Raw genomic sequence first — 12,647 nt, 5'->3', positions numbered from 1 at the left:
CATTAGGAATTTTCAGCATCTACTTCACCATCCAGATTAGATTATGGTGATTTGCGTACATGCTTTATCCTCTCATTTAGACTACATGTTCTTGAGGTATAGGTATAGTCAAATTTTGAATTCCACATAAATGTGTAAAACACAGAGTACATTTCAGGTCTACAGTACATTTTAAAGCAGCATCTGGCAAGTGATCTTGAACCTCGAAAGAGTGAAAAAGACACAGGACAGAGATGTTCGCCTTCAAATTACTACTGTAACTTCAAAAAGACATAAATAGCAGAAATGTATAAAGTTTCTGAAAAAGTCTTTGTTCTACTCATTCTAAACATGTCTTAAAAGATTACATAGACTTTAGAAAGAACAATTTATAATGTAGATACACCAAAAGCAACACTCTCGTTTCATTTTGTGAGCCAATATCAATTTATTTGACACTGGAAGCCCTTTGAGAAAAGGAAACACCACGAACTCTTCAATTTCTTTCTCTGAGAACTTCATACACTTTAATGCAGTCTGACAAAAGCTTGTTTCATTTCTCACTCAAGTTCCACTAAGCTGAACACTGAGGTTGCTGGATAAATAATCACATTTCCTGGATGGTGTACACAAAATGAAGGCAGTCTTTTGAGTTTGTTTTTCTTTCAAATGACATGACAACTTCATATTAATGTTTAATATTTATAAGTGCTTCTGATAAGATTATCCTGATCTGACCCATATGTTATTCATTCATCTATAAAAAGAACAAAATGTCAAGATCTATAAACCTTCTGCATTTTCAGTTGCTCTAGAGGACTGAGAATTGTATACCAAATTACAAGTCTCTAGCTATAATTTCACATGACTTACAGGTGATTTAAACAAAATACTCGTAAATGCTTTTCAAAAACTTTCATATAAATGTTCTGTCTAATGCATGAGTTTGAATAATACATTGGTACGTAACGCTTGTGAGCAGCTTGGAAGCCAGAAGCAGTGCCCCATGTGGACGGATGTTAGAAGGATATATTGATAAGTCAGGTGAAAACCAGCCCTTACGATAGGTTCTTCTATGTGTCTCTACACATAAAGATGGGGTTTCACTCCATTAATACGACCCAGTACTTCCAAGTTCAAGATAGATTTTCTTCAGTACATCTGCTCTGCTGGCATTTTCAAATTATTTCTGAACTGCATCCTGATTGAGATCCTAAATGTCATTGAGATAAAATGACTTTAATTCACAGAACGATTAACAGTCATTGGTGGGAAACATAATTAATCGTGTCAGAAAGGGAAAGCAAAGTTCTCGACACAACCTCAAGTATTCATGTCTAAATAAATGAACCATTATGCCATCTTATCCAAAACAAAGATGATTAATATACTCTTTTCCTCTTCCACAAACCAAAAGGCTAAATGAAAATAAAGGACTCTATAACCTTTCATTTACTTTTGGAGAGATTAATTATCTTTTCAGTCAAAGACAAAGATTTTCTCTGCTGGAATCTTATTTTCTCTGTCTTTCATGAGCTCTCATTATTCAGTTCAGAAGTCTTTTCCAAGCCCCGCCAGCCCTTGGTAATACCTACGAACGGCTCAGAACCCAGTCTACGCAGCCTGCTCTGCTGACCTATAGCCATGACAGGGCAACACATGTAGGACCAGGGGAGGGATGGGTGAAATTACGGGCATTCACTTTTCTGTCCCTGCACAAATAGACAGCGTGTGGGTCCTCATTTTCATTTCACGTCTAGCTTATAAACCCTTGGCTATTCTGAACTTAGATATTTCTATAGAAATCATCCCACTGTGCGAAAAGGTAATGTTTATTTTCACAAGGACCAAACAGCTACCAAAAAAAAAAAAGAAAGGGCAAGATTTTCTCATGGCCATTCTTATGATTTCTGTGTTCTAAAAACATGCATATTCTTCCTGTGAGTTCTTTAATTTCACCTGTAACTAAGATGAACATGAGAAATTGAGATATAAATAGTAATCTCTAAAAAAAAACACAGGTTAAACTAAATACATCCTGCAGGGAGCAATTCACCCTAACCTGGTAACAACAAGAGTGCTAGAAAAATGATAAATCTCTTCTGTTTCAACAGCTACGGTGAAACCACATTCTCGGATGTGGGCCAGGGAGGCTGGTGGGGAAATGGCTCTTCTGTCCCATGGCTGATATTTACAAACCTCTTGACAGAAGTTATGGGTTTTAACAAGAGAATTGGAAGGAACCAGATAAAAAGGCAACATCCTACCACTGAAAATGCGAAGACCATAAGAAAATGCTCTATTTTCCTCTTGGGTGCTCTGTGCCACCATATTTATCTCCAACATGTTAAGACACATCTTCCAATTCGTCTCTATCTAAGAAGCCAATCAAGGCTTAAAGAAAACAAAAGATGCAGACCCTCTACCAATGATTCCGAACCCTGGCTGTGCATCAGAATCCCCTGAGGAGGTTTTAGAAATATATTTCAGTGGTGTCTTCACCACCCCACCTCCCCTCTCCCCTCCGCATTCCACCCCTCTCCCCCAGGTCCTGATTCTGTAGGTCTGGGGTAAGACCCAGGAAATTACTGGGGCTTGTGTTCTGTTCATTTGTCTTCACCAGCTTGACTTAGATTCTTGTTAAATGCTCACTGCGAAAGCTCCATAAATACTAAAATTTGCTAAATGTGTTTTGTGCCGTTAGAATTTGCCAGGCTAACTTCAAATAAAAACATGCAGCGGGGCTTCCCTGGTGGCGCAGTGGTTGAGAGTCCGCCTGCCGATGCAGGGGACGCGGGTTCGTGCCCCGGTCTGGGAAGATCCCACATGCCGCGGAGCGGCTGGGCCCGTGAGCCATGGCCACTGAAACTGCGCGTCCGGAGCCTGTGCTCCGCAACGGGAGAGGCCACAACAGTGAGAGGCCCGCGTACCGCAAAAAAAAAAAACAAACCATGCAGCAGAACCTTGACGTTGGAGGCATTAGAGGGTGGAGATGGGGACCTGGACACTAAGCCCCAAGGCCAGGTCTGAAGTTTGGCTCCGCCAGGCACCAGCTGACTCCAGGCAGGCAACCCAACCCCTGTGTGCCTCGTCTCCTCATCTGTAAAATGGGCTTTGGGGAGGATTGAATAGATACATGAAGTACTTAGAACAACGTCCAGCTCACAGTAAGCACTGCAGACGTGCTAGTTATTATGTTTATCCAAGGAATAAAGACATCAGTCAAAATGATGGTTTTCAATCAAATGTTCCATTAAATGTTCTTTTCACTTCAAATCTTCCAAATTTCTTTAAAAGCATGAGTTATGCTTGGAAAAAACAAGTCTTTAGTCCTCATTTCTCGAGTTTCTGTCAGATCACTAAGAAGGCGCCTTTTTTATAAAGAAATCCTAGCAGCTATTTTGTAAAACTCATTTTAATAAATCCAAATACTTCAATATGGAAGTCTCCCTTTCAAAATGGAACTATTAGACTTCTAAAATACCACCGAAAAATGCATTTTATCATACTTGGGTTGTCATAATTATTTTACCAAAAAAATGGACTTTACTCCACTGTGCTCTAGATTGTGGTGGTGGTTGTATTTGCCTGATAACCCCAAGTGCTAACTAGCTGAAGAACAAACATTATCCTTAGTACCTTGCCAGTTTCAGAACTGGGAAATTATAAATCACTCTACTCAGTCTGTAGTATACACTAAATTCCTCTTTCTGGCAAAAAGGATGTTCAACCCAGAAGATGAGTTATGATTGCTAAAGACTGCTGCTTTTACAAACCCATTTTCATATTACATTGGCAGATCATATTAGTCCTACTACAGGGATGATTTTTAGGCTTGCCACAGAAATATTTTTTAAGATTCATTCAATTTTACAACATTGTGTACTTTGTATTTCTCTCCAGTGTAGGTTTAAATATCCCCTCACACAGAAGCAGATGACAATCTGTTTACACTATAACCATCACAGCTGCTTCACGAAGTGTTGACTGGGAGAATATTCCAGAGTCTGATGGGGTAGGAAGGTAGCTTAGGTCACTCAACTGCACAGCATGTGGGACCTCTGTGCTGAAGCTGCTGGTGATGGGGTCAGGTTAGAAGGCTTCAAGAGAGAGGAGACAGGCTTCCACATCCCACGAGTGTATAGTCTTCAGAAAACTGGGGGTAGATCGGTGTGGCACTCATCCCAGTCGAACTCACGAGAGCAGAGCAAACACAACCCACTCAACAAAAGCCCTGGCAAGTTCTGGGAAGCCTGGAAGAGGAAGCCGGACCGGAGCGACTACACGGTAGGACCAAATCAGAGGCCCCAGCCACCTGCTGGCTCTAAACCAGGAGTCACCCAGACGCAGGTGTAAACACAGGGGAATGTGACAGAGAAAGCCGGACGCACAAGCCAAGTGGTAAAGATACGTGCTCATACGTAATCCCTAGAGATGCCAAAACTCCAGTATTTTTTGCCGTGGCGTTGGCGAAAGTTGACGGAACAATGGTGAGGAAAGGGGAGAATTTAATTTCAAAGACAGACTACAGTTAACCTTGATTCTTCCACAGGACACATTAGAAATAGGTTTCATTCCTTCTACTCAGCTTCTCAATTTAAGATTTGCAGGAAGAACTGATCAAACTTGTGGGGAATAGGTGACAATGTGTGAATTTACCAAGAAAATGAATTTAATGATGGAAAATGAAAGAACAAATGTATCTTTCAGTAAGTACATTTGGTGTAAAAACTCTGATCCAGAACTATAATATTTATAACCACACGTGATACTCTTCTGAAAAATTTATAGTAGGTGAAAAGTCAATTATGAACAGAGGCAGCATAGCAAGATTTACTGTACCTCCCATCCAATGCATTTCAAGGAATATTTATTGAGCACGACCTTACGGCAGGCCCCGAGGAAAGAGATGTAGGGAACACAAATGTGGATCAGACGTGTTCCTGACTTCCTGCAGTTTCCACACCACAGGGCAAAAAGGGACCAAGGGTTACAGGTTCAGAATAAGGAGAGATCACTTCTATCTGGGGGGTAGGGCGTCATCAGAGATGGTTCCATGGCAGAATTAACACTTCAATTGTATCTAGGAGGGCACATGGGATATCCAGTCAGAGAAATAGAGGAAAAAGCCATCTCAGCTGCAGGGCATCACAAAGAAAACAGGCAGTCTGAGAAGTGCAGAGAGTGTTTGGGAATTAGCATGAAGTCTAGCTTGGCTGGAACACAGGCTCTTAGCAAGGCAGAAATGGGAAGTAAAACTAGGGGATAAACAGACAGTTTAGGATTTCAGGCTTTCCTTTATGTCAGTGGAAATCCACTGAAGATTTTTAAATGAAGACGAGAAATGATGCTGGATGCTGTACTTTGCAAAGACCAGTATGGAGGCACGTGCAGACTTGGAGTCCTACCGTTCCCCAGGCATTTACGTTTGTCACCAGGACTGCGGGAACACTGCTGGAGTTCTAGATGCAGGACACCCTGCGGTGTGCAAGAGTCCTGGAGAACGGAGAGCTATCCCAGCCAGAATACCGAGAGTACCCTGCTGCGAGCCGCAGCAGAAGGAAAGATGGGAGCAGGGAAGGCAAATCAGGAAATGACTGCAACCAGCAAGCAGCAGTGAACCACCTGAGCCAGGGGGTGGACGTGGGCTTAGAAAGAAGGGTCAGACATGAGGCTTTAGAGAGGACGTGGTAGGATGAGCAGGTCCACCTGGGGCAGGAACGTGATGGAGAAGAGACACCAAGGTTTTGAGCCTCGGTGACGGCAACAGTGGGAGGAACGCGGACGCTTACAGAAACTAACAAGCAAAACCGGAATCAGGCCCCAAACCCTGCGCAGGCATAACTTCCTCGGATCCGCCGCCCTCCCGTGAGCGAAGTCAACACCGGCTCCACCGCACGCCATCGCTTCCGAAGGCCGGCCTCGCGTCCTGAGCTGGGGATGGGCCGAGCCCACTGCACCCGTACGGCTTGTGCTGTGTGCCTGGTCCTGCCATCAGCAGGGGGACCTACAACTGTACTGCTTTCTGCTCTATAACGTGAGTACGAGATGAAATAGGCAATTTTCTCAAAGCTCCAGCGCCCTTCCTCCACACCGATCAGTCTTTCTGTTGCTTCAGAAATAGGATCCAGCTATGACCTCACTGCTCTGACAGTCAGTCGAGGGAAAGTATTGGACACCGCCTGGTACAGGTCAGCTGACGGACAGCGGTGAGAGGTGGGAAAACTCCACACTCCACTCTCATATCGCGAGACACCTGGGATATTTCACTTTTCCGAAGCGTGAAAATCCTCACTCAACATACTCAAGAGACGCTCTTTAAAAAGTAACAATGATATTTGGGAACGTTTCTGTGTTCTCACTTGGAGTTATTTGTGTTACCCGACAGGCTTTGAAGATAAGAACTTAAAATCAAGACCAGGGAGAATTTTTTTAAAGTTAAGTTTGAGTGCATCATGTTTCATTTCCAAATCAGTTTCTCTCTAAGGGTTAAAGTGTATCTAGTGAGAAAATATACATAGCTATATTTGCTGCAAAATAGACACATTTATAAATTCACACTAAAAGAAGTCTGGCAGGTTCTCAAAAGATTAAAATAGAGTTATCACACAATCCCCTCGTAGGTATGTACTCAAGTGAAATGAAACAAGTCAACACAAAAACTTGTAGAAAAACGTCCACAGCAGCATTAATCATAATGGTCGAAAAGTGGAAACAGCCCCCATGCCCATCGATGCATGAATGGATGAATAAAACGTGGTACATCCATACAATTGAATACTATTTGGCAATAAAAAGGAATGAAGTACTGATACATGGTACAGCATAGCAGAACCTTGAAACATTATGCTAAGTGAGAGAAGCCAATCATTAAAAACCCCACATACTGCATGATTCCATTTATGTGAAATTTCCAGAAGGGGCAAATCTACAGAAAGTGGATGAGTGGTTTCCTAGGTTTGAGAGGACTGGGTGGGGGCGGGGAAATGTTGAATTGCAAGTGGATCTAGAGTTTCTTTTTGAGGTGATGAAAATGTTTTAAAGTGGACTGTGGTGACGATTGCACAATTCTGCAAACGTACTAAAACTCAGTGGATTGTATATTTAAATGGGTGAATTATATAGTATGTGAATTATACCTCAATAAAGTTGTTTTTTTTAATCACACTAAAATATTTCCTACATCATGGGATGAGAGCAGAAAGGGTCAGCGTGTTTTTTTTTGAATACTTCATTTTTGTTTCTACTTTCTAGGGGAAAAAAAGCATATTGTATATCTAAGTAGCATTCCTGTTCCATTGTTTATCTGGATTCTCACATGTCAGAAGGCATTCCTGGATGAGTTAGTGGATGAATGAATAAAGGAAGGAAGGAAGGGAGGGAGGGAGGGAGGGAGGGAGGGAGGGAGGGAGAGGCGGGAAGGAAGACCCAGCAAAGCCTGGGGAAGGCACTTTGGGAGGGGTCCACAGAAAAGGAATACTCACAGGGAGGCCCCGAGGTCCTCGGGGTCCCACCTCTCCTGGTGGCCCCTGGCGGCCCTGTTATAAGGAAGGCAGGTAAAGAAAAAGTTAAACTCCCTAATCCTTTGCTTAGTGATTACAACAGGTTACAAGGTATGAAAAGGTAACCTATGGCAACTTACCGGTTTGCCTGAATTCCCCAGTTGACCGGGCTTCCCTGGAGCACCTGTGTTACCCTGAAGGTAAAATACAATATTTAGAGTAATTCAGGCAGTAAATAAGCATAATGATCAACCTGTCTTACCCAGGCTGGGTATTTCTTACACTTAAATAGCGTTACTTTCCTGATTTTACATTGAGATGTAAACTCTCTTTCTTGGTGGGTACATCCAAGTTCTTTAGAATTAGGTTAGGATACTGTTTTGTCACTTCCAGAGGCATAATATAGAGGTCAAAAATGTTTAAAAGCGAAGGTCAGATGTCCAAAAATGAAGGTCTTTAGACAGACAAGAATACGAGAGGATTTTTCTTTCTTTACAATATGAATTGTATATGTCTTTCTTCATCATTTCCACCTCTAATACAGTTCCTGGAGCCTTTTTATTGATACCTGACGTTGACACCATTAAAACTGTAAAAGATCGTGCCAACATGAGGAAATAAGGGATGCGCCAGGAAGCTCCAGGGAAAGCAGGTGTCTGGGACCCCACCCCACCATCAGTTGCTCATGGTCTGCGTACTAGGGCACATCTCTGCTCAAGACTCCATGAGCCACTACGATCGGAGGCCTGGAGCCGTGTAATCTAACAGTAATCAATTTCTACGTTATTCACAGTTGATCTATTTTATTTAAAGTAATGCTATATTTTATCCCTTTAACTTTTTCTTTCAACTGTTGTTCTTAAGTGCTCGAATATAAGCACTTAAAACTGATCATTATGTGAACAAAATGCTTAATATCTTTTAGCTTAAGATAAATCATCTTAATAATATGCACTGACATTTTCTATGGCTTTATATCGTCCTCATAGTAAATCGTAAAGAGCAACCAAACTTTCTCTGTTTTACACTGGCAGAGGATGACCCTTTCAAGAAGGTAGTCCGATCAGCAACGCTTTGTCAAAGTACCATTTCTGCAACTGGGAAAGAGATTAGCTTCTGAAGCCTTAAGGCCTTTTTGATTTCTCCTTAAGGTCAAACATAAAATAAAAGGCAGGTTGGAAATATATAAAATGATACATAAAATATATTAGTAAAAGAATAAAGAAATAGAGAAAAATATTAATTACAAAGTTTTTACCTTTTCACCGGCAACACCCTTTGCGCCAGGAATTCCAGGTATACCCTGAAAGCACGCACAGAGAACTTAGGTTTAATCACCTCCTCTGAGAATCCGTGAGATGCCAAGCCCACTGCATACTGCCGAGGGGCTGGGGGCGTCGTGACAACCTCAAAGTTTTAGAGGGAGATTCTTCCTAGTTCCCCAGTTTGAACAGTTATAGACCTACCCACAGTGGAGAAGGCAACTTAACTGTAACTGGCTTGTTATGTCTGAATACCCTTACAGCAAATTCTAGCTCTAAACTAAAGTTACTTTTCAAGGATGAACTTCCAAATTAGAATCCTATTTTCAGATCAACAGGAGCTCTTCCTGGCATGATTTCATGTGTGGAATACAAAGCAAGGACCTATCAAAAACTCTAAGCCTTAAGTAGAAAAAGAGAATGGCAGGAGAATGCTGGGTCTGAGATTTGGTGCCACTGGGAGGCCTGATTTCTCTGATTATTTTAAGGTTTCAGATATCATAAGAAACCGAGGGCAGCCCTCATCATTACCAAGTATCCCTTTTAACTTGAAATACTTGCCTCCAAAGGGCCAAGAATACACGTGGTATAACCCACGTGAACTTCCAGCCACATTAATGCAGGAAAACACCAATTTGAATAATTCAAAATAGCACACGATCCAACAATGAAATCTTATTATCTCACATCGTTCCCTGAACATCCTCTCAACCTCTTATGGCTCAACCCTGGTACAAGAGCTTCAGAACTGGTTAAAAGTAGGAGGAAGTATAAAGCCTGGACCACAGCTCAGGGTTAGTGAAACGATATAAGGAAGGTTTAGTGAACTCTAGAGAGAGGAGGGATGCAAAATATAAAGTTAAAGCTCAGGGTGGTTACCAGAGAAATAACTAGTTATTCAGAGAAAAAGTACAGAAATGTCAATGTAAAACTGTAAAGATATAAAATGAAAGCATCATTTCTTCTCCAGAACTTATCAAATTACATACAAAACATGTTTCTCCCCCAAGTGCATATCTTCCAAATATGTATATAAACCAATCAACGTTTAAATACTCAAATACTTACAGGTAACCCCTGCAACCCTGCTTCCCCAGGAGGTCCAGGTTTCCCTAGTTCACCCTGAAAAAAAATTTTGTTGAATCTGTATGAACTGCCGTCCTTCTTTAAAGAAAAGGAAAGACCAAGACCTTCTAAGTAAAAGGAGTATCCGCACAGCTGACCTTACTTGCACTTTTATAGCATGACCCAGTTCGGGGCGGGGAGATGGGATAGGACTTAGGACAGAAATGCAATCAAAATACATAATTTCCTTCTGCCTACTTTCATCAATGGGGCAATTTTACTGACTTTCTGAAACCAAGCAAACAAACATTCTATTCTAATAATTTTTTTTTATTGAAGTGTGGTTGATTTAGAATGTGGTGTTAATTTCTGCTGTACAGAAAAGTGACTCAGCTATACACACAGATACCTTCTTTTCATTATTCTTTTCCATTATGGTTTATCTCAGGACACTGGATATAGTTCCTTTTGCTGTACAGTAGGACCTTGTTGTTTATCCATCCTATATATAATAGTTTGCATTTGCTGATCCCAACCTCCCAGTCTGTCCCTCCCCAGACTCCTCCCCCTTGGCAACCACAAGTCGGTTCTCTATGTCTGTGAGTCTGTTTTGTGTTTTGTAGATAGGTTCATTTGTGCCATGTTTCAGATTCCACTTGTAACTGATATCATATGGTATTTGTCTTTCTCTTTCTGACTTCTAATAAGTATCTTGAACTGACACTTGATTAAAAAATTAGAAGGAGGAAAAAAGCCAAAACCAGCTCCATAAAAGTCCCAATGACGTAGTAATGGAAACTCTGTGCTTGGCTGGCCCCGGGCAGGGACGACTCCACCACCTTTAGACTAAATCACACAGCTACCTTTGTTCCCGGCATTCCAGGTATCCCATCCCGGCCGTCCACACCTGGCAAGCCCTAAAGACGCACAAAGAAACACACTGTCTCTTAGAAACACATTCTTCTTCCCTTCAACACTTTCTAAAGTTTTATTAAAATAAGCACTTTGAAAAATGGGCTTGATGACTACAGCTCACGTACCGTGTCGCCCTTGGACCCAGGGAGACCAGGAATTCCTCGAGAACCTTGAGCCCCCTGCAGGGTAGAAGGGAGAAGACAGACAAGACACAGTCAATTACCACGTGTACTTAGGTCACATCAAAGAGACCAGCACAACCTGCATGCTCGCGGTGATGAACGCGAATTCAAACTCACTCTGTCTCCCTTGGGACCTGTTTCTCCTAGAGGTCCTCGCCGCCCTTGATCACCCTGTATGAAAATAAAATTGCGTTTAAATAAACAAAAGTAACTTTTTGATAGACTTTCGAAATTATAAAACACCATCTACGCTGCCTTACTATTGCCCTTTCATCCCAATGGCTTTGCTCTATCATGGATGCCTCAAGAAATCTTTTTATAAAAATTATATGGTCCTCAAAATTGATATTACCATAAAGATAATTGAGACGTACATGTCTATTGATTTCATTGTCAAGGCATAATGCTCTGTGCTCTTTGGATGAATAAGTATAATAAAATTAAGGTCCGCACTGCAGGTAACCTTGACATCCGTAACTATATCTACACATCCTCTAGCCTCATTGACTATCGTGGTGGGTCGAGGTTTGGACGAGTTGCCAACCTTTTCTCCATATTACTTGCTCCCCCAGTCAATAATAATGATTTCTGTCACAATTACCCAACTAATGTTGATATACGGTACAGGCGGTAATAGACGAGAAGAGGTGTCTTCCTAAAATATAGCTTTTGTTGAATTGCTTAACTGCTCTGAGACCTCAAATGGCTTCCTGTTCCTACTGGATCACTTCGGATCGCCCAGATTGGCATCACACACTCTCCATCATGTGCTTCGACCTTATCTATTCAAGTTCATCCTCTCAAAAGGAGCTCTGCACCCAGGCCGTGCCGGCCCTAAGGCAGCACACACCCCCATCACCCCGACAGGGCTTCTTCCCGCCTGTGCCCCGCCTCCCCCCCAGCACGGCTTTGCAGGCCCTCCTTCCTCTCAGGCCCGCTCGGTGCACTACCTCCACCACACGTTCTGGAGGTTGATCTTAAAATGTCATCCTTCAGTTACACTCTGTCCTTCCCACTGGACCTCGATAGTTGGAAATTCTATCTTACTATACCTTTTCTTCTTTTCAATGTGGTGTGAGAGATATTAATGAACAGCTCTTTGGTTTATTTACTTCCAAAACAGGTGTGAGGCCGTCCACAATAAGGACACGTGTGCACACGGCCGTCAGAAGATCAGATAATGAGATCAGAAATCACAGGAGAGAAAAATGACAGAACTACCCAAGAATTTCAAGCGAGAGAGTTTCTGTGACTCTATGCCTCCTAGCAACCAAAGCAAAAGGAAAACGCAGCAAAAGCCTAAAAACTTAACAAGTTGACTGTACTTATGAGAAAAACAAAACCCATAACAAGTCAGAAGAACATTTCTCTGTACAAAAAAGAGATGCTTGTCTTAATTTTAAAATTTTAAATAAATATAGAAACTATTGCCCATTTTTCCACCTTATTCACACGTAAAGACACTTGCACACACACACATACATATAGCAAAAAAATCTATCATTGATCATTGTGAAAAAATCTATCAGTGGATCCCATGAAAGGAAAACTACTCACAGGTGCACCGGGGAGACCTTGTGGTCCGGGTTCTCCATCTAAGCCCCGAGCGCCCTGGAAATACACGAGACAAAGAAATGAACTTGAGATCAGCCATGTATGCTAAAGGGCACACCAGTCTTTCTAAAGAACTTCAATAGCCAGATAAAAAGGAGGTTTTGTGTTTTGTAATATATACTCTATTC

General features: G+C 41.9%; 1 protein-coding gene across 3 annotated transcripts in view; it reads right to left on the bottom strand.

The window, feature by feature from the left end:
• Positions 1-12,647, bottom strand: part of COL9A1 (collagen type IX alpha 1 chain) — a 68,973-nt gene that overhangs the window by 24,124 nt on the left and 32,202 nt on the right. For all 3 annotated transcript variants that reach the window (XM_067702864.1, XM_067702866.1, XM_067702865.1), the window contains 8 exons: positions 12,463-12,516; positions 11,023-11,076; positions 10,849-10,902; positions 10,672-10,725; positions 9,812-9,865; positions 8,740-8,784; positions 7,622-7,675; positions 7,464-7,517 (listed from right to left, as the gene is read on the bottom strand). In XM_067702864.1, the coding sequence (XP_067558965.1) occupies positions 7,464-7,517; positions 7,622-7,675; positions 8,740-8,784; positions 9,812-9,865; positions 10,672-10,725; positions 10,849-10,902; positions 11,023-11,076; positions 12,463-12,516 (423 nt within the window). The remainder of the gene's footprint in view (positions 1-7,463; positions 7,518-7,621; positions 7,676-8,739; positions 8,785-9,811; positions 9,866-10,671; positions 10,726-10,848; positions 10,903-11,022; positions 11,077-12,462; positions 12,517-12,647) is intronic.

Source organism: Pseudorca crassidens, chromosome 13 (assembly GCF_039906515.1).
Source record: "Pseudorca crassidens isolate mPseCra1 chromosome 13, mPseCra1.hap1, whole genome shotgun sequence".
Classification (NCBI taxonomy): domain Eukaryota; kingdom Metazoa; phylum Chordata; class Mammalia; order Artiodactyla; family Delphinidae; genus Pseudorca; species Pseudorca crassidens.
This window is presented reverse-complemented; position numbering and strand designations above follow the sequence as displayed.